At 40.3% G+C, this 26650-nt stretch overlaps 2 protein-coding genes across 2 annotated transcripts; one reads left to right on the top strand and one right to left on the bottom strand.

The window, feature by feature from the left end:
* Positions 1–565: 565 nt before the first annotated feature.
* rd3l (RD3 like) lies at positions 566–5982 on the bottom strand. Its single transcript, XM_067614222.1, has 3 exons — positions 4184–5982; positions 3007–3348; positions 566–2122 (listed from the first exon to the last, which is right to left on the bottom strand). The coding sequence occupies exons 2-3, from the start codon at positions 3318–3320 to the stop codon at positions 1759–1761; spliced, it is 678 nt and encodes a 225-aa protein (XP_067470323.1). The 5' UTR covers positions 3321–3348; positions 4184–5982; the 3' UTR covers positions 566–1758.
* Positions 693–26521, top strand: tdrd9 (tudor domain containing 9). The gene is made up of 35 exons (XM_067614214.1): positions 693–820; positions 6007–6089; positions 6214–6281; positions 7385–7606; positions 9535–9657; positions 10002–10082; positions 10170–10334; positions 10425–10528; positions 10630–10749; positions 11047–11131; positions 11210–11267; positions 11479–11583; positions 11672–11769; positions 11857–11988; positions 14513–14675; positions 15190–15253; positions 15438–15501; positions 15602–15646; positions 16124–16177; positions 16681–16797; positions 16930–17037; positions 18402–18502; positions 18618–18788; positions 19478–19589; positions 19675–19890; positions 20866–20955; positions 21063–21320; positions 22340–22507; positions 23007–23074; positions 23161–23270; positions 23815–23911; positions 24003–24141; positions 25702–25820; positions 25918–25990; positions 26100–26521. Exons 1-35 carry the CDS (start codon positions 693–695, stop codon positions 26196–26198), a joined length of 4008 nt encoding a protein of 1335 aa, XP_067470315.1. The 3' UTR covers positions 26199–26521.
* The last annotated feature ends 129 nt before the right edge of the window (positions 26522–26650 follow it).

Raw genomic sequence — 26650 nt, 5'->3', positions numbered from 1 at the left:
ACACCTCAAAGGTCTACAGGAGCACACCTGTGGGTCTAGTAGATGGAGGGAACACAGGCAGTTCTCTGACAGTGTCATGGTCCCTCTTGCACTCTGTCCCCATGACAGAAATACACACACAAGCCAGTCTATAGTTTCACTGTTTCAAGATCCCTCATAACCACTCTTTATCTTTATTTGACCCCCTCTGATGACTTTAAAATACCTTTTAATAAATATGGGTCAAATTTGACCTCAAACACCCTCAATGTGCCAAAATGTATACCAGCTGAACAAAAATAAATACTTTTGAAATATTTCCATTTTTTGTATATTCTGGGTTAAGCTCGTTTTCTCGAGATGACGAAGTAATTAACTCGTGATCTCGAGTAATGGCGTTAAAAGAATAATTGCAAGCTCTGCCGTTCTGGACTTCTGTACTGGGCTACTTTAGGAAAAATCATACAATCCCAGGCTTAAAGAAGTTAATTTAGTATTTTTATTGCTTTCAAATGTCAAAATGGGTTTTTGACCGACCTGAACAGTATTTAAGGGTTAACAGAAACAACATGCTGTGTAAATGGAAGAATTTCGATTGTAACTTTATTTGCAGTCGTTACGGCAACCGACAGGAGGCGAAATGAGCCACCTCCCAACTGACGTTTCTTTGGAGACGCTACAGGAAAATGTCGATATTTCAGAAAACCTGCAACATGAAGAAAGTGTTCACTGCAGAACAAATTTCAGACTGGTTCACCTCGGGGACCACGTTTGCCAATATTAAACTCACAGATGAAGGGATTGAAAGAAAGTTCGATGAGCTGTCGTTTAAAGAGACCCGGTAAGATAAGCTGAAGCAAAGTTAACGTTAGCTAAAAGCTAGCTAGCATCCCGCGTCACCTGTGCTAGTAGTTAACCACGTAAAAATATTCAAGGCCACAGGTGTCACTTCCTTTATTTCAGCCAAAACATAAAGTTATTTTCCCATAGCTACAAACAGTAGGATGGCCGGAAGAGTTAACGCTAGATTAAAGAAAATGCATGCAAAATTAGAAAAATGTGAGCTGTGTTGGATGCTGAGTTTTAGCTAACGCATGGTAATTAGCTAGGTAGCTTTCCAACATTAACATATTTAGCATTTTAAATGGCTGCCACCAGCTTTATACATGTCGAAGTGTGTCACAGCAACATATAATGCGAATATCAAATCCTTTTAGCTCGACTGTGTTGAATCATTAAAACTGGAGTGCAGTATTTTTCAATACCCTCAATCCGAAATTTACTGTAACGTTGGTTGTCAAAAGGTTTTCAGTGTCTTCAAATGTCATAATTTGCCAAAGGTAGCACAAAACGTCAGCTGTTGATTACAGCTCTGGCTTGGCCACTGAATCAGAAATGTCAATGTTTCTAACCTGGAGGTCAGAAACTCTTAAGGGGACACAATAATTAAATATAAACAATTTGAATAAAAATATAAAAAGCTATGACAAGATGATTAACAAGACAGGCAATAAGACTAAACAATCTATTAAAGAAATGATGCTAATTTCTTTAGGGATTGTAAAGACCTGGGCCCTGTTAAAGTAATAAAACAGTTCAACACATTGTCCACCTAGCCTAAAGTCATCTTCACGTTTTTGGTCACAAGCAATTATTTATAAATTACAATTAACAGTCCTTCAAATAATTAAGTCTTTGCATCACGTCTCCATGCTGTTTATGTGATGACTGATTTTCCTTGTGATACAAGACCACAGACTTATGGAGGAGTGTGTCCTCTCACAGTGTAGTGTTATATGCCCCTGTGGGCCTGAGAGGAACTGGATAGTAATATGGAAGGTTCCAGTCCCTGTTTACGGTGACTGAGCTGGAGTGCCTCATGGCCCGGTCCACATATCCGGAGATTGTTGGGATCTCCTCCCTTGGGTGGTCTGTACAGTTGGGGACCGTAGGTGTGACAAAGCGCTGCTTCATTTTGTAACGGCTGGTCCAAGACTCCATTGGTCGGAGCGGCCCTGGCTGCACTGAAAGACTGTCCTCTTCGTCATATTCCTTTTGGCTCAAAAAGTCCCTGAGCACCCGCTTGAAGACAGACGCCAATTCCCAGGGCATTATGTTGTTAGTGGCGAGCACCTCACGAAATCTGTGGAAGGATGCGACAAACGGAGTTAATTAAAGACATATATAGGAAGCAGTCTAAAGGCAACCATTTTGTACTTGCCCTGATGAAAGCCTTAATGGCTGAAATGCATAGGCATGTTTTTAACTATGACTAAGTAGCCATGAAGTATTAAAGGCTTTTTAAATTTATTAACCTCTTGAGTGCTTCAGATCTTTTCAGTAACTCTAAACTAGTAGGATCCCCAAACTGAAGAGCACCAGAGGGATACCTTTCTACACCCAAGCAGCACTCCAAGCATCTGTTTTTTGACTTAACTAAACACTTGTCGAAGTCGAAAGGATTTGCATCAACACAATGTCAACGTCCCACATTATCAGTTGGCAGTTTCTGATTTTTGTTTATTTAATCCATCACAAAATCTAAGACATATGCCCTTGCACCTATTAATTCTGTCTCATAGTAAGAATAGTTAGAAGAAAGACATATCTGGGACAACAACATGTTTTGAAAATAGTACAGTAGTGTTATTGTTGGGTAATGTTGTTATGCAAGAACACAGTAGTGACCTAGTGAGTTTTATGGGAAATAAGTAGGTCACAGGGCTCAATCATGTAATATTTTATTTCATTATGGCTAACATAGAGATGACGAGAGGAAACCCTGGCAGTCTGTCTTTACTAAGCCTTACAGGGCATCCTTCACCTTCGCATGTTCACACCCTACATCGCCTGCCTCTGTGACAGTAACACACAATGGCTTGCTTGGCAGCTTGCCCTGCCTCCATTTCCCTTTGGGTCTTCTCTGCTTCGCCTGCTGTCAGGCCGCGTGTTGATGCAGAAGCAGCTAGTCGCTGTTGACAGCATACTAATGTTAGGATGGAGGATGGCATGGCTGCTTCAAAATACCTGGAGAGCACGTTGGCTACGTGGATAGGTGGGATCTGGGCACACAGGAACTCCAGCTGGTGTAGCTCTGATGTGGGGATGAGGGTCCGCAATCTGGGGTACCTCTGAAACCAATGGAGACCCAAGGCGCTGTAGGCCAGCCTGTTCTCCCTTTCCAGCTCCCTCGCCAGGTGCTCGCGTTCCTCCACATGCCACAGGAGCTCTTTGATCAACATGCGGCTGGGTAAGACGCCTGGGGTTTTCAGAGATGGTGCTTCATCCTGATCCTGCACGCTTGTTTCATGCGACCATTTCATCCAGTTGAACAATGGCATGGCAGTCACAGCAGACAATCCTGAGAAACTGAGGAAACAAGAAATGTTAACCTGGATTGTGAGGCCATGATGTCTTTATAGCACTGTTGTGCTGCATTTACATATGCTGGAATATCTGATGCTTTAAGCTAAGTGTGAATTTCTCTCCCAAGTTGCACGTACTGGCAAGACAGAGTAAGACCAGTTGTGCAAAGGTAGATGCAGCAGGAACAAAAAATCTAACATGACCGATGGAAGAGTAATGATGGAAATTTACCTTCAGAGAATAAAAAAAACGAGAACAAAGTGAATTTATCCAACCCTAGTTCTTACAAAAGCTTGCACCTTTTACTAAAAACAGGATCACATTTTCAGCCCCAAAGACCATAATGAGAATTATGCAAGAAAATCGCAACCTCTACTTGGAATATATGATTTTCATTTTATCCAGAATTGTGTGAAAGATTAAAATTTAAGGTTGACAGTGAAATATGATCCCACCATAACTAAGCTGACCTCTGGTCCCTGCCTGATGTGTGCTATGATTGCCTTCAGTTCATGTCAAACTCTTCAAAGGACGATGTCCCAGGTGTGTGTATTTGGCCCTTTTTTCAGGCTGATGGATTCAACACAGCTTCCACCTGGGATTCAGATGGATTACACAGCCTGCAGGGTCATAGGTCAGCCTCACGAACACAAACTGTATGTGTGGTTTCACACATTGTGAGATAGCAAAACAGAGCTTTTCAGGTATTTAACCTAACTCCTGGTTGACTACTAAAAAAAGAGATCCATATTTGAACTACTGTTAGTCTTCCAATGTGTAAGAAGGAATTATCACAATAACATCTGGCTGTAAATTGTAAGGAAAGATCTGTACTTACAGGTGAAAACTGCACCGCTGACGTCTCTGTGAGATATTCAGAATTTGAGCAAAAATGAGCTTATCACCGAGTACAGCCTCGAGCTCCTTGTGTCCATGGGTCTGTCCATGTTCATCCCTTCACTCGCTGTCTGTTACGTCCCTTGGTGTCAAATGCCATCAAAGGAGCAGATCACTCGAGAGTCGGCAGCGATCCTCAACTGTCTTGGTTGTTGGAAACGTTTTTCTCTTTGTGTTGTAGTTATTGTCTTGTCCTTGTCTTATCTCTCCCACTGCCTCTGTCATGCAGACTTTTTCCCAGGAGAGTTAGTCACACACTGCTAACTGACTAAGAGCTGTCACCTCTCCTCTCCTTTCACCATACTCTCCTCTGTGCACTGTGCAGCTTTGTTGTAAGGTCAGCTGCTTTGTAGCTTGCATGAAATGTGTGCATTGGAGAGAAAGGGAGAGGGCGAGAGTGTTTGTGTGTGTGTGTGTGTGCCCACAAGCCACGTGTGTGTTGTGTTTGAGGTCCTCTTAGTACTGTCAGGGTTTGTGCCTGCTGTTGCGATAAAATCCTCCCCTTGTTGAGAGAGAGGGAGGGGCAGAGACAACTGGGAATGCTCTCCGAGCTACAGTGCTGTGGGCCTGGTCGAGCCGGCCAGAGGGAAAGACGAGAGGAGGCAGAGACTCGGAGCAAAGTTAGAAATGGCAGCGTGTAGTGAAGTGGACAGAGCTCCTGGTATTTTATCCCACTGTGAGCTAGCATTTGAAGTTAACTTTTAATGATAACCTCAGTGGCTCAACATAGAATCAGAGTAGCAGGCAATGCGGTCAAAAAACCTCATCTTTGTCTCTGAGAAATACCGTTTTCTTTGTCTGGTATGTCAAATAGCATTAGATGCTGCATTTCCCATTAACCGCAATGGACGTAGCAATGTAGATGCCAGCACAAATTCTAGTATATCCAGAATGCCACACATGATTGCAATCAGAAATAAAAAGCAGCACGACCGTTGCTCCATTGAACCAGGATGTGAAAGTTAATTGATTAAAGGTGCTAAATATATTTAATAATTTATGTAAAGCTCAGCATCTAATGTCAGCCTGCCTTTACCAGAACATGCTTCTTCTGATTTGTAATTGGCTTTCCAACCCTCATGCCCATCCAAATGTTGTAAGTGCTCCAGTGGGTTGTCATCTGTTGTCTATAAATATATATATAAAAAAGACACACACAATAAACCCCCCTATGTAATCTATACATTAATTTAAATTATTTTTACTTCTGGAACCACGGCTACGTGATACAACCCCTTCCACCATACTACTCAATTAGGATCCTCTCAAACCGACAAAACTGTCTTGTTTGATGAAATTGAGCTTTCAAAGCTTTCAAATTAGAGTCGTGGTAGTCAGGGTTAACAGAGAATTGCTTTGTTGTTGATTATGACAACAAAACACACTTCAAGCATTATATAAATGATTTGTTCATAGTGACAAACCCATGTTACTTTTGACAGGCATTCTTACGAAGATGAAACTAGCAGGTGTAAGCTGAACTGTTGTCACACTCGATTCTTTATTTCCACTTTCTTCGTTTTGAAGAATTAAAATCTTGAAGAGGAAATGTCTGTCACATACTGTGTGAGTAGAGAGAAGGAAACTTGCTGTTCCATATGAGTTTCAAGTCCTACGCATAGTGACTCAAATTTGTTCTGTGTTTTTTTTTTTTTTTTCCCCATTTGTCTTCGAGTGACTGATGACATCATTCCAGTTCCTTGGTTACTGGAAGCTCAAAATGTACAAACTGCTTAAACTTTGTTTTATTATGTTTCTTTTCAGCCCATCAGAGTTTCCTGATGAAGGCAGCCTGAAAAATGTAAACTCTGATGGAGGGCATTTCCGAAAAAAAGTACCTACTAGGAGTGAGTATTAAAATTTCACTTGAATTTTTTCTTGCATCATATAAACTTACATAGTTAAATGTAATGTGGAATTTGTCATAGACTATGAACACTGTTTCTCGTGCATTCGATTCTGAATCCCCAGGTACCACTCCTCCTCCACTTGCGAGTTATGAGTACCCCAGCTTGCCCATAACCAAAAACAGACAGGAGGTAAAATGTACCCGTCTACTACTCAACCACACAGCGTGATGGTCTGAAAGTGCCCTCTCACTCTAGTCCTCATTCATGTTAGGAGTTTCTCTGAGATTGTGATTATGTCTTCAGGACATTGGTGCACTTAAGCTTTTACTGTTTGCTCAAGACAAACACAAAGTTATTTAATGCTGCAGGACAACAGCTAACTTTAAATTCACTAGTTTAAAAATTTATGTCGACTAATAGAGAATGGTGTGTGAATATTTTAGCTCATGCTGTCATGTAACACTGTGTCCTAACTGAATGTGACGTGAGCGTCAGTGACAAAATCAGTTTGATTGCTTTATTTTTTATTGGAATGTCTTAACTGGCTTCAAGCGATGCTGCGCAGCGCTATGCGGCACGCCGTTTTGAGCTGAACTTTTGTCGGGCGCCCTGTTTCTATTTACTACCTGTCGCTCGCGTTGAAAGCGAGTCATGGATGAGGAACAGCTGATTCATTAGGTTGAAATGAGGAGCTATCTCTGCTATACCTCCTCATTTCACTACAGAAACATAATAAGGTAGCAACTGGCTGGAGGGAGATCACCAGGGAGCTGGAAGTTTCTGGTTAAGTTGCTGTTGGCTATATTGTATGTCATTTCCAGTAAAGAAACATCTAAATATCACAATATAAAACGTGTATTCTGTTTGAAAAGTACAAACTAAGGATAGCAAGTACTCACCCATCTTTTACTTGAGTGGTTACGTCTCCAGTCTGATTTTGAGTGCACAGCTGATAAATACGTGATTAACAGAAGTGCATATTTAATGGATTCGGTATGGACAGAGAGCGTCCGATGTTATGCGATGTGACGTGATAGTCGATAGTCGCTTGCTGTTAGGACACAGTGTAAGCTGCACTTTCTTAATGCAGATGATTAAGTCTGGACTTCTTGTAATAAATCAGCTTAGCACCTCCATCACATCCAGTAGTTTCATAACTTTCAGGACTTATTTTCAAATATCTTTTTTTATTGCAATGATATTAGTGCAAATAGCCAAATGAGGTTTCTATTTTTGTGAACTGTTTCTCTTTTTGAGTGGTTGTGTATTTGTGTGTGTTTGTCTGCTTCCAGCTGATTTCTCTCATAGAAAACAACTCTGTAGTAATCATTCGAGGAGCCACAGGCAGTGGCAAGACCACCCAGCTGCCACAGTACATTCTGGACCACTACAATGAGAAAAATGCCTCGTGCAACATTGTGGTCACCCAACCACGCAAAATTGGGGCCACCAGTATTGCCCGATGGGTTGCCACACAGAGGAAGTGTACCCTGGGTAGTCTGGTGGGATATCAGGTTGGTGCAACATTCAGACAAAATCTGATTTACTTAAACTGTGAAGTGCAGACACATACATGGGCCTGCACTTACAATATGTTCTTAGTTCCTACACAATAATTAAACCATAATATCCAAGAGAGAGAGCCCTGTGCAGAGGTCATGTAACAGTAGTTAGTCTGTACTGAGCCAGCCTTAACCTGCAGTGATTCACTTAAGATCACACTGTGTTCAAAAGGCAGATGACATCCTCTCACAACTCAGAAAGAGTGTGTATACGCATATTTGCCGAGCTCATGTCTGTGCATTGCTGTCAGGATGTCTGGCTGTGTTGCACAGAGCTCTGAAACAGCACATCTAATGACTGTTGTCTCCTCCGCTTGTTGCAGACCTCTGGAGTTAAAGATGATGTCACTGACAGTGGGAGCAATGACTATGTTTACATGCACAAAATATTCCAGTTTTTGTCTTTATTCTGAAAAAGATAATATTCCTACTAAGCTGTTTACATGACTGATGAAAATGAATATTCTGCTAATATCCCCGTTTACACGCAGAGGGTTTTCAGGGTTTCCCTCTGCAATAGTGGGAATGGAAATCACAAGATCTCCGCAGGCAGTGAAATAAACCAGTGAGGTGAAAAACATTCATGAGCTGCTGCCTGTTATTTATAAGTGATTTTGATATGACTGTTATTATGTATTTATAGTTACAGGCACATCCAGTACCTAGGTTGTCCTATAATGTTTACAACACCGCTGAGTGTTTTTGGTGAATCACACCGAGTCATCACCATCAGTCCACAGTTGCATGTCAGGATAATAAACAATCCCCTCCGTCCCCGTCGAGGAGAAGGCACGCTCTGTTTTTCCAGCCTGCCCTGAACAGCTCTCCACTCTCCTCATTTCTCTCCTCTGTCTGTCTTCATGCTACTTTCTACATGCTACATTCGGAATAGCAAAACAGAATATGCTGTTTACATGACCTTTATCAAATTCAGAATATTGTCATATTTGAAATAATAGTCAAATATTAGTGTGCATGTTAATGGGAGACATAATGTTCAGGTTATGCTGCACATCCTAAGCATATTCTTTATCTGCTGCAAGGGGAGAGTTCTTTGTTCATCCCCTTTCCTGTTTTGTTTTTTCCTCTTAGTTTGTGAAAGTCACGCACTCAGTAAATGGAAAGTTCTTTTGTGCTCAGAGTTGAGTCGGTGAACCAAAAAGTATTTCCCTGTGGTCGGACGCAGGGTTGCAGTGAATTTATTCTCAGGTCACTGGTATTTTCTCCAAGACTGACCAGAATAGTTATGTTGGCAATGGCAGACTGTAGTTTGTAAGACACTGGCATGAGGTCTGAATGTACTGTAGAATAAGCATACTGTGGCTAATCCTTTATATCATTCTGAGGAAGCAGAATATAACCTTATCGATTGAGACTGGAAGAGACCTAATTTCTTTAACATGACCTATTTAACATTTTCAAGAAAAGATTTTTATTTATTTATGTATTTATTGGGACCATGTACAGTGTTAAACACAAATGTTACCATTTGATGTACTGTACCAGAGTTAGCTTACAGCTAATTTTCATCTGCAGTCCCTTCGGCAGGTCACAATGAAAACACATAACAGCACAATAACAAGCAGTACAAATCAAAAAACACACAGGACACATCATACAAAATACAAAGCTACACACAATAGCTCATCACATACACCCACAATGACAAGCTTACATTATTAATGTCTAGTTGACAAATTAAAAGCAAAATTATTTGCGTTCATGAGAAGACCATGAGATGAAATTTAGAGTCATTCAACAGTGACAATATATTACTCAACACAGTACTTTTGGTAATTAAGAATAATGAGATAATTATTAATAAGAATTTGTGTCGGTGTCCAGATTTATGAATGCAAGGCTACATATTTGTATTTCAGGTTGGTCTGGAGAAGATGGCTACTGAACACACTCGACTAATCTACATGACTACAGGAGTGCTGCTTCAAAAACTGGTTTCAGCCAAGTGCCTCACGGAGTACTCCCATATTTTTCTAGATGAGGTGCATAAACATGAGACAGATCATTTCTAATGTAAATGTTCATTTCTCTGTTAGCTTGACTTTTATAAGGGGAATTTTGAGTTTCTATTTTTTTTAGTAGGCCAAATTAGAATATTTCATGCTGAATCAAAAATATTCTTATCCATTTATGAGTAAATGGTAAAAATACAGTTCCTTCACTTTTTTTTATGACATTTTATTTAGTTGTAATTATTATTTGGTTTTCCTCCTGGTTTCATCTATATTTATGCTGCTGCAGGGGCACATCATTCATCATTCAATCCTAATATCTAATCAGTGATTCTTGGCTTTTTGGCCATTTATCGATTCTGCCTTTGCCAAAGGTTCATGAGCGCACTGAGGAGATGGACTTTCTCCTGCTGGTTTTGAGGAAACTTCTTCATTCAAACTCTCGTTATGTCAAGGTAATCGCAAGATCAACGTTAACATCCCTCTTCTGCCCTCTTTTGGCATTAGTTGAACTCTCGTTCACAGAAGCTGTGTTTTCTCAGATCATCCTCATGTCAGCCACCATTAACTGCAGACAGTTTGCTGAGTACTTCGGCACTCCAATCCGTGGAAAGATGAACCCGGCATATGTGTTTGAAGTGGAGGGGGCACCCTATGCCATTGAGGAGTTTTATCTGGATGATCTCCACAACCTGTTCCCATGCAGGGTAAGGACATGGTAAATGTCTGCTGATGCTGCTGTTCTCTATATTGTGTAGCCAAAGTGTTTGTGTGTATTTAATGTTTTTCTTTACCAGGTTGAGTTGCCTAATTCAGATGACCCTCATATCTCCGTTGAGATTTACAATCTTGCCATCAGTCTCATTCAGAGCTTTGATGAGATGGAAGGAAAAGATTCCAGGTGAATTCTTGGTGTCTTAGCACACTTAACTGCAAGGGGAGACACATTGTTGTCCCCCGCCTGTCAATCATGTGTTGAAATGTGCGTTTGTGTGTGAGCAGCAAAGCAGAGAAAGAAGGTGGCAGGACGTTGGCAGAGAGAGGAAGTGTGCTGGTTTTTCTCCCTGGTTTACATGAGATAAGCTACATGCAGGAGGCCTTGGCCAAGCTGGTCCACAAAAGGTGAGCTTTGAGTTAACCTCTTCATTTAATCTTTTCGCACAGAAGTAGCTGTTTTTTATTTTGGAAGGAAAGACCACTGTTGTTTTCTAGAATGTGCTAAGAGTTTGGCACATTGAAAATGACCAGAGTACAAAGTGTAAGATGTTTGATTTAGATACCTAATTTTGAGGTTTCTGTTGGACATGGGACGTAATGCTTAATCTCTTTTGTCTGTTTTGCTGGCTTTATTTTCTTTGAGCCAAGTGTTTAACCTACATTACGTAGTACTTGTGATGAATGTTTATATTTACCTCTTAGATTGCAGGTTTATCCTCTCCACTCCACCGTGACTCTGGAGGAGCAGAATGGTGTGTTTCTGTTCCCTGTCCCTGGATACAGGAAGGTAAGAACCATTTATTTTATTTTTGCCTCACATGCGTTGTCAGTACCTGCTGTACTCATGTTCTCCTCATCTTCACAGGTCATCCTTTCCACCAACATCGCAGAGAGTTCGTTGACTGTTCCAGACGTCAAATATGGTGAGTTCTTCTGTTGTATCTCTGACTTAAGTAGATGCTCAAGGAATGTTTGCTGTAGTATTAAACTGCACTTGCTGTTACCATGATAACCACAGGTGACATTAAATCAACCAGGATGAAATCTGGAGGATTATAGCTTTAATGTTAGCTAGGGTGATTATGTTTTTAAAAAAATCATAATTGTATTGATGCTTCTTTTATTGTCACACAGTGATCGACTTCTGCCTGGCGCGCCACTTGGTCTGTGACCAAGATACCAATTATCAGTCTCTGCGTCTCACCTGGGCATCCAAGACCAACTGCAACCAGCGCAGAGGTACAACAACTACAGCGCAGAACTTGACCTCTAAAGTGTAAGTATCTGTTCACGTCCGTCCTCATGTTTTTTTTGCTCTCTCAATCAGGAAGGGCAGGTCGAGTGTCGAAGGGCTACTGTTATCGTCTTGTTACCAAAGAGTTCTGGAGGAATGAAATCCCAGACTACATGATCCCTGAGATGCTGGTATGTGCAACTGGCCGGAGATTATTTAACACTGTTTTAAGCATTCATCTGACGATCACACTATGTTGTGTTATCCCCTCCTCTCAGCTCGCCCCTCTGGCCACCATCATGCTAAAGGTGAAGCTTCTGGACATGGGAGATCCCCGTTCGCTCCTCTCCACAGCTCTCTCACCCCCCAACCTCAGTGACATAGTGCGGACTGTGCTCCAGCTCAAAGAGGTCAGTACAAAAATGGTGCAGATTGATGATTCTCCCCTGAGAGAGCAATTAATGTCTACTCAAGTAGGTATGAAGGCATGGCTGTAATGATGACTATTATTTATTTGGGCGGGCAGCTGACCACCCAGTTCTGTCACAGAGCATTAGACCTTGAGTTCTCCGACTGGAGCTTTGAGTCAGCGATGGTTACTATTGTCAAGTCTGTTAGGTGAGAGTTATATAGGGCAGAGTTGTGTCATTGTGTGTTTGTGTGGGAAGGGAAAGTGGGAGAAGTGTTTGTTTTTGGTTTCTTTCTATCACTGACAAATATAAACATTTTATTATATAACTAGTGGAGTGCACTCAGTAGAGTGCAGATCTCTGCTAGGTGTGTCTGGGGACATGTACAGTCTCAGTTTTCTTTAAAATGCATTGAATAGTATAATGGTATTGTAACTGAGTGTCCTCCTGGGTTCTCCTAACTGTATAAACTTAATAAGGTAACAATAAATGGGACAACAAGTTCAAACTTCTCAATTTAAACATTCTTATTTGTTTAGATAATTTTGTCATTTATTTAGACCATTTTGTTGTAACATGCTATACAAAATAAAAACCCTCCCTACCACCTCCTCCCTTCCCAAACAAAGAAGAGTTGAATCTCACTCAGTTGTCCCTCCCAGTTCCCTTAGTCAAGATGGCGGTGAAGCTAACAAAAATGGGGATTTATTCATCTCATATTGTACCTAACTTTAATGGATCATATTATATTGGGTATAGAATTAATCTGCAGATGCTCTGGTTCAAGATGAGACCAAACTTTTCTGTGGATGTCGTTTTTGAGCCATGACAAAGGCAAAAATGTGGCCTGCAACAGCCTTGTTTTTAGCATAGCCAATTGCCGGAAATGCCTTTTGCTGTGGTTGTTGATCACTGCCGGCCCCTACCAGCCGGTTAAGAGGAATGAGGAGTAGGGCTGAACAATTTTGAAAAAATATCTAATTATGATTATTTTGACTGCAATTGTGATATTAGCGGGAATGATAATTTTTACATCATTATTCTCATTTAATTGAAAAACATTACGATGATTATGGTGTGCAGATATTTTCTTAAGTCTATAGAATATGATGTGGAGGCCAGGACATTTCTACAGCATGGCAATATTTAATTTAAAATGCTATTTTGACACACATTTAGCCTTTAAAGGGGACCTGTTATGCTTTTCCTTATTTTCAGTTCATATATATATATATATATATATATATATAATGTTACAATGTCAGATTTTCATATTAAACTTGGCCAAAGTGTCAAATAATGAGGTAAATGTATGTAGAAGTAATCCCTGTTAGAAAAAAGCACCGGCCTCAGACTGCTCTGAATGCTTGAGTTCCAATGTTTTTTTTCTATGTTCAGCCCAAGCTGACATCACCTCGTAACTGATTTCTTTATATGGTCATCTGCTGCACACACAGCAGATGGTGGTTATCTGCAGCTCTTCATCAGACGTCATCATCACTGTGTCTTCTTCCTCCCTGCATAATTTCTAACTGATCCACTGAACAAATAGCTCCAAATTTCTCCATATCTTGTTGTGTCGACTAATGAATGCTAATTTGGTGAGGAACACATTTAATTTCCTGTAAATTCTTCACAATAAATGTCTCCCGTTATTTGGTAATTTAAAAGCTTTTAATATAAAGCAGGAAAGCAGAAGCAGGAAATGTTGGGTTTGCATCGGCGGTAACTTAACATGATAACATCGCACCTCCTGTGATTTGAAAATTGCAGTAGGACATATTCTGATTTCAATAAACATTCAATTAATTATTCAGCCCTAGTGAGGAGTCAGCAGTCAGTGACGGCGGAAAACTCATTATAAATTTCAACAGTTATGAATCACTGCAACCACGAGAGGTCCTTGAGCATATAGTTATAAATTTGCACAAAAAATATTAGGCTGATGGGTCCAGTAGTGTGTGAGACTAGCTGCAGACAGACACACGGACACACACAACCAAACACATGAACCCCAAGGCTTATGCCGGGAGGCTTTGTAGCATGTCATACTCCTCTCTCCCCCTTCGTTTTCAATCGGCCTCTACACTGTCCTTTTTATTATCTCTACTGAAATGATAAAGTATATTCACAATATCAAGAACATATGTAGATTGACCTCTGCAAGCAAGATATTTGGGAAGATGAAAATTAGATGAAAGGTTGAAAATCGCACAGGGACAAACATGAGCGAGCGTGTACGTGGGTGATGCATTCTACTGTCCTGCCAATGGTTTCACAATACTTCAGTGACCTACTGGTGGCTGTAATTCACCAAGAAACACAGCAATGTGCCAGAAAAGGCAGGGAAGAAGACTGCAAACTAGTAAACATGAATTTAAACTATGCAGGATTTAAGATATTTTAAAAATTGCCTTTGCAAATGCCTTATGAGGAAGGAAATGCATTCAACACTTTGGTTAGACACCTTTTAACTTGTGAAGAATCTGTTGACTTGACACTAGCTGGATATTTTATTCTGTAGATGGGTGCCCTATCTTCGAAAAGTGATGGTAGGGGCCAGAATGAGGATGGTGAGCTGACGTTCCTGGGCAGAGTGCTGGCCCACTTGCCTGTGGACCTGTACCTAGGGAAGATGATTGTCCTGGGCTACATCTTTGGCTGTCTGGATGAGTGTCTTATCATAGGTCAGTCTGTCATCATCCTACTGATATTTGCTGCAGTTATGCATATGAGTGTTCACAATCATAGAGGCATAGCTTGGTCAACAATTATCGATGGCCGAAGAGCTCTCTTTTTTGAGAAAACAAAAAAAAAAACCTGTTGTTTTCTTGCTGAATGCTATTTGTTAAGGATACCCAATACATAATACATTCTTTTTGGATTATATTACTACATTATGTGTTAACAATACCGTAATAACCATACAAACATACCGTAAACAATACCACATAATAAAGTAATATAGTCCAAAAACAGTGTATTATGTATTGGGTATCCTTTACAAATAGCATTCTGCAAGAAAACAAGTTTTGTTTAAACAAGTTTTCTCAAAAAAGTGCATTTTTCAGATAGGAGGTTTTGCTCTTCAGCCATCGATATATCATGACTGCACTTTTGGAAATATGTTTGTATGCATGTAACATATTTTTGTGCGTGCTTGTTTGCACGAATTCCAATAACAACTGCTCCTATCCTCAGCTGCCTCGCACTCTCTGAAGAGTTTCTTTGCCATACCATCCATGCAGCAGCTTGCCGGCCAAAGGTGAGTCACATTCAACAGCTGCTCCGCTTCAGACTCTCGTGCTGTCATTATAGATAATTTTTGTGTCCCAACAAAGTGGTATTTGGGACATCATGTTGTTGTGTAATCCCACAGAGTTCATTCACTTACCTTTGTAATGCCATCACAGTTTTTTTTCTACGTAATGAATTATTTGAAATTCCAGGAGCAAGTTGGCCTTTGCTCGTGGCACTCCAAGTGATTCCATAGCTTTTGTCAACGTCTTCAAGGTAATGTGTTTGATGCCAATTCAATGGCAAGGTGCTGTTTGAGGTATTTACATATTTGCCTAATGGCTGACATCACTTCCCTGTTGTCTCTTACTGTTAGGCATGGCACTCCTCCAAAAAGAAAGGACACCTCAGACATCCGAAGGTGAATAAAACAAACAACCAAAAATGAACTCACTGTAAAGACAAATATATAAAAATGTGCTGATCATATTATTTACAGGTAGAAAAGAACTAATTTCTCCTGCTGTTTTACAAATTCACCACTGAACACTGCAGTTATTCATCCAAATGTTTTTTCAAGATTGGTTATGAAATATATACATGATTGATCTGTCTCCGTGGTAATGAATTAATATAGTACTGTGGGAACGACCTATGGCACAGTCCTATAGCTTACAGAGCAGTTGCAAAGCAGTAGTAGATGTGATGAGTGTTTTCCCTATTTAGATGGTTTATTTAATCGCTAATAAGTTGAGGATAATTGTCTCCCTGCCTATGTTAAAATTTAAAATATTAAAACATTTGATTTGAGCATCATAAATAGTCCAGCACCCTGTCCTCTTCTGTATTTTTCCATGAAGTCTAATGTTTCTTTGCCTTTGCTGCTCTCTCCTGTTAGGACGAGCTGGACTGGGGAAAAGAGAACTTCATTCAGATCAAGAGGATCAGAGAGGTAAGGAGACAACTCTAAGAATCAGGATGATGCAGAGAGCTTGGTCACAATCATGCCGCCATTTTACAGGAAGTCTTTGTCATCACCTATCCTAGTCTTTAAAGTCTTCTAGGTGTTTTTCAGAGGCTTTACTGAAGTTGGTACAGACTAGGAATATGTCATCTGTATAAGCCAGTGTCATTTTTAGTAGCAGCTGTACAGCCAAGCTAAAAACGTTCCTATGTTTTTTTCATTTAAAGTTTAATGGCAAGATTTTAACAGTTTATAAAGAAGTTCATTGACAAGTGTAAACAAAGTCAGATGTGATTAAGTCAGGTAAAAGTTATTATTGACTAAGTTTAAAATTAAATATTTGCTAAAATTGAATGCTACTGTTGATTATAGCTTGTGGCTGCACAGTTCTGTTTTTCATATGTAAAAAATACTCTCCGCTCTCAATGAGCTAATATTTTGAAATTAAGCTGCCAGTAGAATATTGTAGTTCAGCCTTCCTCATTGTCCAGGTTGCAGAGCTGTATGAGGACCTGAAGAGACGTGTGCACCAGTTCAACATGCATGTGCCGGATAATGCTCAACCCTCGGATTATACCAGCATACACAAACAGAAGTTCATTCTACAAGTTAGTCAGTGTTGCGTATGAGTCTGGTTCTGGTCAAGAAATGGATGGTGGGATGTACATCATGATCTCCCAAGTCCAAGTTTTATATACACACCTATAGCAAACAGTTGTTTGAACTTCTCCTTGTCTTAGGTGGTTATCGCTGGTGCCTACTACCCCAACTACTTTGTTCAGGGGGAAATGGATGAAGACCTGGCCTCCAGAGAGCTGAGTGGCTTCAACCCCAGAACAACAGTGATGGTATGACCCACAGTTGTGAAATCTTTAGAGCAGGCAGAACATTTCATATTGTTAATTGATACTTTAAAAAAAAAAAAATATATATATATATATTAGCTCAGAGGACTATATATATATATAATATAGAATATAACAGCATTGTATGTGGTATCAGGATTATCTTGAAAGTGACACGTAAAGATGTATAACAGACATCTGGGTCAAACAGAAAGTTGGTTGGACCATTTTAAAACATAAAGCAAATATGTGATTTCACTTTACTTTACAGTTCTGTTGTAAAGTGTCACAAATTACCCTCTAAAAAAGTCTAAGTCTCTGTTACTGGGGTTAGATAGTGACACAGCATTACACAGTCTGATGTCTAAGTAGCCTGCAGCATTTGTTACTAGACTACAATGTCTCAAGTAGGTGATATGTGATTTCACTTTAGTGTACGGTACAGTTCTGTTGTAATGTGTTGCAAATTACCTCTAAGAAAGTCTATTAAGGGTCTAACAGTGGGAAATAAAGATGCAATGTCTGGCAGCTTCCATAGCCTAATGTTACTGGGGTCGGATACTGACATGGGTCTGATGTCTTAACTGGTTTGTAAGTAGAGCGTTGAGGAAGCATGTATTAGGCTTACTACCTACAAACTCCACCGGACTCCAGTGAACATCCAGGCTATAAGGGACGTATGAAGTAGCGACTAGACGTGACCTGATGTGGTTTGACTTTAGTGAGTTTTCTTCTAATGAGCAACAAATGACCCTGTAAGAAATTGAAACTATTAAATAAAGGTCATATAAATGTATTTTCCTCTGAGCTCTCAGTGTTTGGTCTGACTATTATAAAGGCTATGCCCAATGTGGCATTAAATTCACCTAATTACAGCCTGTGTTGTCTAATTAATTAAGCAATGATAGGCCCGTGTTGGTAGCATTAGATGTGGTGTCTAATTACAGCATAATTTGGTACTAAGAGTAGAATAGTGTCTAACTGAAGCATATTTTTGATCTGATATGACATTATATTTGATTTCTAATTAGACTATGATCTTGTAAAACGGTGTCTAACAGTGTATTAGGATCTCTTATTTGGTTCGACTAGAGTATAATTTGGTAAAATACTGGTCAATTATAGTACGTTTTGGGTCTAATACAGCATTATATGTGGTTTCTAATTACAGCATAATTTAGGTATATGTTGTCTAATTAGGTTTTAACTGTTTGTTTACTGTCTAATAAAGAACATATTTCTAGTTTTTGTCGATTTTGATACAAAGTACGTCTTAATAGTATTCCATAAAATAAAGTGTGACCATTTAGTGTTGTTATATAATAAGCTGGAATTTTGTGTAACATCAGGCTATATTTTATGTCCAGGTGAGGAACCTCCCTCCATACAGTTTTCTGTACTACAAGCAGCTGCAGTCTCTCTTCCGCCTGTGTGGACAAGTCAAAACCATTTCCTTTGAAAGCTCCAGGTACTGAAGGCTAAATCTGACATCATGTCTCAGCATCTACTCTGATGACTTTTTTATGTAGAACACTGAAATGTACAGACTTCATCATGATCTGACTCTGTGTGTGTGTGTTCAGAGCATATGTGGAGTTCTACAGGACATCCCAGGACTCGGGGGTGCTGCCTGAGGTGTCACTTGCCCTCCTCCTGGCCCAGCAGAATCCTCCCATGGAGCTGTCTGTTTACCCCCTTGAACAAATAGAAAACTGTGCTGGGAATAGAAACATAACTCACCTGAAATACTCACGGTACAGCTCTATTCAGACATTATGGAAAAAAACTATTTTCTTGTCTATGTGAGTGAGTGAAATCAGGTGCTGCATGAATTAAAATATGTTATATTAGCAGAGAATTTCATAAAAGGAACAAAGAACAAAGGTTCAGCTTTGTCTCTCTTCTGATGGCTGAGACCGTCTTTTTGGAAAGTGGGACCCACTGCACCACAGGCTGCGTTGGTCAGTGCCCTTGCACAGAGCCTTAATGTAATCTGACATCCTAGCACTCTGCATGACTTTGCACAGCAATCACTTGGACTCAAAGACGGGCAGTTTTAGGCAGAGACAGCACCAGCTATCCTCCCTCCTTCTGGTAGGCAGGAGATATGTTAACACTGGCACATTATTAGCTATGAAACAACAATGCAGCTCACTGACTATTCTCAGGGTTTTCTTTTTAACAGTAATATATAAAAATATTACATAATATTGCCATATTTCAGTAATCTCATAAATTTTCCATGGTGATTATTTGGCATCTTTTTTAATGCTTCAACCTTTAACCAAAGGAACTTACCAGGCAGCTCTGTAAAATAATTAAAATAACGTTATGACAGACAATGTCAAAGCAGCAGTAAATACAGTTTGCCATTTTGAGCTCAGTGCAAGTGAAAGCACACATCACAATGACGCCCAGTTCTCTGTGTGATGTTGATGTGCAGGGTGAACGTAGACTTCCAGAGCCAGACCGTCTGCCCAGTGGGAGTGGTGAGCAGCACCGTTGACCCAGACAAGCTTCCTCTCAGCCGCTTGTTCGTTGTCAACATCACAGAGGTCAGTCCCCTACATCTAAGCTGCTGTTAGGGTTTTGACTAAGTCTATAAAGAAATTTACCTCTCATGATCTCTGATCTCTGCAGGTGGTGGAGGTGGGTCATTTCTGGGGCTTCCAGGCAGATGAAGCCAGTTTGGAGAAGCAGCGCCATCTGACAGCAGAGATTAACATACGTACGCTGCATCCTGTAACTGTGTCACTCTACCCCAACCTGTTGTGTCTGGCTCCTTACTCTGAGATCAATGAGCAGAGTATGTACTACCGCGCCAAGATCCTGCACATGCGTGGCAATACAGTCGAGGTATCTATCACTCATACACACCATTCTCTGGCACCCATTAATGACTTACAACAATCTCATTTACTTCTCTCTTGTCTGATTTTTTTTTTTTTTTTTTTTTTGGCAGCACCTCTCTTATTTAATCATGCCAAAGGAGAAACATTGTCAGCACATTATGGCTTTCACACTCCTTACAACTTGTAGTGTGATAAAGAAATTGAAGATAATTCAAGCTAAATTACTAATTTAAAATTTTGAATTGCCTTTTGTCCAGTGCTCCTACACCTGTTCCAGCAAATACAGACTTTTAATGGCCTGCTTGGTGATAAAAGGCCAGTTTATAAAATTATTAGGGCTGAAACTAACAATTATTTTCATTATCAATTAATCTGCCCATTATTTCCTTGATTGATCGTTTTGTCTATAAAATATCAGAAAAGCGTCAAATCCTCACATTTGAGAGGATAAAACAAGCAAATATTTGGCATTTTTGTTTAAAAACGGACTAAAACAATTATTGCATTATCAAAATAGTTGTCAATTAATTTTCTGTCGGTCAATTAATTGACTAATCAACTAGTCATTGCAACTCTAAAAATCATATCACTGTATGTTTATTTTATTGGCAAGTTACTTAATATTTTTTCTTTCAATGCTTGCAGAATTCTGACATGTTGGAAGAATGGATTACACAGTTTTATTCCATTAATGTGTTTGTGGTAGCTCAATACAGATAAATAGTTGAATTCAGGAGCAAAAGCTTTCTAAAACCATTATCATTCCAAATCCTTACCAAACATTAAGGTATTGAAAGAAAAGCAGAGGGAAAAAGAAAGAGAATAAGTAGAAAACTACAATCTTCAAAGCGTCACTGATCATGTCAACCACTGACACTGTTGGGTTGAACATAGGAAAATCATTCTCAACAGGAGTGTATAATAGCAGTTGTTGATGTTACATAATGAGCAGAGCAAAGTATATCTTGTTGTTCTGCAGGTGTTCTTCTTGGACTTTGGCAACACAGCAGTTGTTGCCTGCAGCAGCCTCAGGGAGCTTCCTTCTGATCTCCTGTCTCACCCCTTCCAGGTAGTAATACTATAAATAGAGGCATTTTTCAAGTAAACAAATGCATCCTTATGCTCTCTGTCCCAACTGAATGAATAGTAACAAAGACACTCTGCTGGTGGTCTCAGGCTCAGGAGTTCCAAGTTATTGGAATGCGTCCGTCAGCCCAGTCCATCATCCTGGGGAACCAGTGGAGCAGCCGCTCCCGCGACCAATTCATCACGCTTGTGAAAGGCCGCTCACTTATCGTGTCGCTGTACTCCATCCTCCACGGCGTGATGCGTGTGCAGCTGCTCATCAACACAGAGACGACAAACACCAGCGTGGCAGACATCTTGGTGGCGGAGGGACATGCAGTGAATGTCGAAGAGAACTTTGACTCCAAGGTGACAAAACAGTTGGGATTTTCACATCAAATTAGTTAGGCAGTGCAAAATGTGTTTTTTTTAGAGTCAAAGACAAGTGTGCTCACAGTTTGTAGTTTCTTTCTCCTGAGAGAAGAGCAGCTGTAGTCAGCAAGGATTCATGTAAGTTACAGTGCTCTCTAAAGGTGACACGTTTGGGTAGAAAAACAACATCACAACATCCACCATAGCACCCATCTACCTGGTCCCTCGATGGTTGACCGAGTTGCTGAACTCGATTTGGTCAGCAGAATCGCTCTTTATCTACAAAAATTGCTTGAAAACAGAGCTACCTCCACTGAGAGTATTTTCTCACTTGATATACTTGATCCTTCTCAGGCTCACTTTCTCATTAAAAAGTTTTCTGCTTGGTGTTTATGTGTTACTGCAAACACCTACAAGTGCTTGTGTCAGGTGAAACGTGGAATTTAATGCTGAGTCACTCTCAATGGTTCCTCCTCGATCTAGTATAGCTTGGATTGTACCTCATTTGTATGTTGCTTTGGACAAAAGTTAATAGTGAATATGAAATTAATAAATGTAAATGTACATTATGTTTTCAAACTTCATAAAACACTTTGGTACCATTTCACTTCTCTGCTCTCAATCTAAATGCTCTGTAATGTCAGAAACAAAATATGACTAAATACACTGCTTCTGTTTGTGACGTTTTTACAGGTATGCTGATATTATTGTGTGTGTTTTAACGTTGCATTGCTCACACAATGACTCTTCAAAATGTTTCCCTTTGTACTTGCAGTACTGATTTTTCCCAGCAGATGTTGTTGTAGGATGCTATAAGCAATATTGCCCTGTCTTAATGAAAATATAAGGAATGAATAATGAAGTTGTTTGGGGATTTTTGGGCCCAAGTCGACTGTAAAGCACTGCAGGAAAACCTGATGTGTTGAGACAAAACATACAATTGAACTAAAATACCTCAGCCATGTACCGGGGTTGTGTGCCGCCTTCATTCTGCATATTTTTGTGTGCTCTTGCAGCAAAACCATGAGGCGCTGATATCCCTGTACAAAGACATGGAAGCAGGCACATATGTCCCCAATGCTGCCAGCAGCTCCTGGAAGGAGCGCAAGAAAGAGGAGAAGCAGCTCATCGACAACCTGCTTGCCCACTTCTCCAAGAGCCGCCAGTCTTATTCCAAGACAAAGGCAAGATACACCACAGGCTAAAGCACATTTTGATAGTATCTTAATAAAAGATAATATAAAATATGTAGTCTTCAAAAAAGCTTCAAAATATCTGTCTTTGATCACGTTACACTTTTCAAAAGCAATGTTAACAAGTGGTTGAAAATCTAATGAAAAACTAACAGGGATTAAGAGAAAGCTGTAAAATAAAAATTGGTTTTGAGGGATTTAAGAGGACGCTATCTGAGTGCCTGAGATACTGATACTTTGTTGGGTGTATGATGGCATCCATGAGATGCATTATGAGAGCACTATGTGTTTCTCTCAGTTTGTCCAGCAGATGGAGCCATTGCAGGCCATGTGGTGCTGTTCATTTTGTGGTTGTAAGCCAGAGGCACACCCATTCTGTCTGCCAGCCAGAACAATGACGACAGTGACTTGAGCTGTGAATCACAATAATCAGTCGATACTTGAATACATCATGTGATGTCTAAATGCTGCCTTCCTCTTGACACCATAGGTTCACCTGCATGGGCCACATAGTCCTCATAAAATCAACTTCCACAGCTTTAGCCACAAGACCTACAAGTAAGTCTCATGTACAACAAGACCAAATGAAACTTGCTGGTTGTTGTTTCCAACCCTAACTACTCATGGGTGTGTCATCCTCCCAGGACAGTGTGTATAGAGAGGAGCAGCATCAACTCCTTGGCTCTGAATGAAAACCCTCACTATAAACATCAGAGAATGCTGGTGGCTGGGACTGTGTCTGTCAACTCTACAGGTACCAGATAACGCTGCACTCAGGGATAAATGGGCATTAATTTATAGCTTTAAGTGACACTAATAAATGATACTAATTTGCAGTTGTTTGTTGTTACGACCCCACAGAGAATTATCAACCTATTCTGGAGTTCCCCTTAGTGCTACCGAGTTGTGCAGTCTCTCTTTGTCTTACGGCCCTCAAATTCTGTTCATTTAAACCTTGTTTCCAGCAATAGCAGGCTGCTATTTCTAGAAAAAGTTTAAAAAAACACTACCTGCCCAGCACCAAACAGCAACTAGCTGGTGAACATACTGGAGCATTTAGCAGCTAAAGAACCAGATGTTTACCTAACAAGTTAATAGAGACCAACAACATTGGACTTGCATGTGCCCACCCCAAATTGTGTCTGCGGAATGTCTAATTAGGCCATTGTTTGCTAACCCTTTAGCCACAAAGATTTTATAAATCTTAAGAATGTCAGGAGCTGTATGTTTTTTTAGTCTGTTGTGGAATTCCTCTTCCTCTAAGTGGTCAAATCAGTTACTGCAGGGTTGTGTTGTAGGTACACATATTCTCCTGAGAGATACGTCCCTCATGCCCGACATCCCTGGACTGCCTGCACTCATTACCATGCTCTTCACCCCCATCATGGAGTTACGGTCAGTCAGACACACAAACTTAGCACTTAACACCTTAAAGACAGCACAATCAAACGCACATGCTAATATTTTCTTTGATCATTTTTTTTAGCACTAATGAAGAGAGGACCTGCTACACTGGAGCCCTCTGTGGTTTGGGTTGGAACAGTCAAACACAAGAGGGCATCCTACCTGAGCACGACATCGAACTCGCCTTCGATGTCAAGTTTGATGTTGAAGACATCACTGAGGTAATAGTCATCTCCAAAGAGGAGAGAGACAGATGTGATGTGATTGACTGCAGTGAAAAAGTAGATAGAAACATCGATTGAGTTTACTGGATCCTTTGTCACTGGTTGCCTCTCAGGGTTTGACAGGTGATTCACACTGTGTCTCCTCAAAAGTTAAGACTATTTTCCCCTCCGCCACATTAACAACCAAACACAGCCCAGTTGCACAGGAAATGCTACATCACTGAAATACATGGGATTTAAAAAGCATTTCTTTCTTTAAGAGAGAGACCAATAGTTTATCTGTCACTTTATGGAATTGACCTGGTTTATGGAAGTGTTTTCTTCATGGAATGTAAGTCTTTGAGAAATTCTCAGTACGCCAGTAACTAATAGTACATATCCAAAATAAAACTTCGATGTACTAGCAGTATTACAATCAAAGTCTTCATATTACAAATCATATTTGTATGTATGCTGCTGATTATATACGGCACTCAGTTACAGTAGTTCGCCAATGTCAGTATGACATGTTGAAGCACTCCCCAATGTGTATTAAGTTGAGTTATTATGCTGATTTCCAGCTTTATATTTTTATTCTGGGACGCCAATAGATTAGTTTTGCATGATGCACAGATCAAAAAAAACCTTATTTATCTTATACTGGCCCTTTATGCAGCCTCTCAGTTCAACCTCTGTCTCTCACAGGCAGTCTTCGCTCCTGTCTCTTTAAGGCCTCCCTCCTGATGAGGCCACTCTGTTCTGATTGTTTTGCTTTCTAGAAGCCTGCTGAGGGGCAGCCGTATCAGAGTCGTGTTAAGTTAACGCTGATTTGAACCCAACATTTCCTGCTTTACTGCTTAAAAATTAAAAGCTTTTAAATGACTAAATAACAGGAGATTTTTTGTGATTTATTGTGAAGAATTTACAGGAAATGAAACGTTTTCCTCACCAAATTAGCAGAGCTTCATTAGCGGTGCTAAAAACCAGGCGACCCAACAAGATATGAACATATTTGGAGCGCTTTGTTCAGCAGATCAGTTAGAAATAATACAGGGAGCAATAGCACAAGCAGCCTGTGATGATGTTGTTTGATGCAGAGCTGCAGATGACCAGCACACCTCCAACAGGTAAAATACTTGTTTTACTTTGCCCTGCTGTGTAATGGAAAAACACTCACAGCGTGCCAACTCGACTCAAGTCATGGCTCGACATGACTACCCCCAAAACAATGGAGGAATGCCATAATGTTATTGGAGAGGAGCAGTGAACTGGTGCGCTGTGGAGCAGATGACCATATAAAGAAATCCATCATGAGTCGACATCGGCTCAGGCTGAGAGTAGAAAAAACTGTTGGAAACAGAGCATTCAGAGCAGTTTGAAGCTGGTGCTTTTTGCTCACAGGGATTACCTCTAGATATGTTTGCCTCGTTATTTGACACTTTGAGCAAGTTTAATATGAACATCCGACATTGTAACACATTATTTTATCATATATATATATATATGACTGAAAATATGGAAAAGCATAACAGGTCCCCTTTAATTCTGGGTTTAATTCTGGGTTCTCCTTCTACTCAGATTAATGCCTTGCGAGTGGCTATAAACCGTCTGGTGTGTGAGGGGCCCAGTGGCACTCTGCATCTGGGGCCCGACAGGATCAGCCACCTGCAGGAGGACTGCCGGGAGCGCCTCATGAGGTCACTCTCATACAGCCACAGAAATCAGTAATAAGTTTTAAATATTCAAACGACGTGTACACAATTATTGATCTGAACTTTATATTGTGTAATGCAGACTGTTCATCAAGTCACCACCACGGGAAGATGTCACTCCACTGTACTACCAGAAACAAGACAAATGGAACCAGGTATGGGACACATTAGTGCTTCTTTTTTCATTTGACCATTAACCCTGCTATATGCTATTTTCATCATTCAAGCTCTGTGTTTAAACGTGTTTGTGTATTGGTCCCACAGGTTGATCCTTCTCTGAAGATGGATATTGTGGAGCCTGGAGCTGGAAAGACCAGAGGAGTTCTCTTCCAGCTGCATCCTGTCACTCTGCTCAACAGCTAAAAAGCCTTTGTACTTGTTGCACTTGTGTTGAAAAGGAAATGATTTGAATGTTGTTATACTAGCAGTCCCAGAATTTTAATTTGACTGAATTATGTTCAGAAGAGCATTTTATTTTGTAATTTCAAATGGGACCCCTTCAGCAGCACTGCAAAATCTGCAATCCCTTCTTTGTTGTTAGCAACTGTCACTGAAGTAGTTTTTCACTGTTTAAATAAGTGGCTGCTATTAAGGAAAAGTTAATTTTGGCTGATGAGATTCAGCCTGTGTAACCTGTTGTAACAGTGCTTCAGCATTGGTCCATTAAAATAGTTGTTTGCAACAGATGAGGCTTGTCAATCAGTCTCCATTCAAACATAGTCTCATTGTAACCCAAGTTAAATTTGTTGCGCGCGCACACACACACACACACACGCAATCACTCTCTCTCTCCTACTACGAGACCAGAAGTGTGT

This window comes from Thunnus thynnus, chromosome 16, assembly GCF_963924715.1.
Source record: "Thunnus thynnus chromosome 16, fThuThy2.1, whole genome shotgun sequence".
NCBI classification, from domain to species: Eukaryota; Metazoa; Chordata; class Actinopteri; order Scombriformes; family Scombridae; genus Thunnus; species Thunnus thynnus.
Note: the sequence above shows the minus strand (reverse complement) of the source record. Positions and strands in the feature narration are given on the sequence as shown.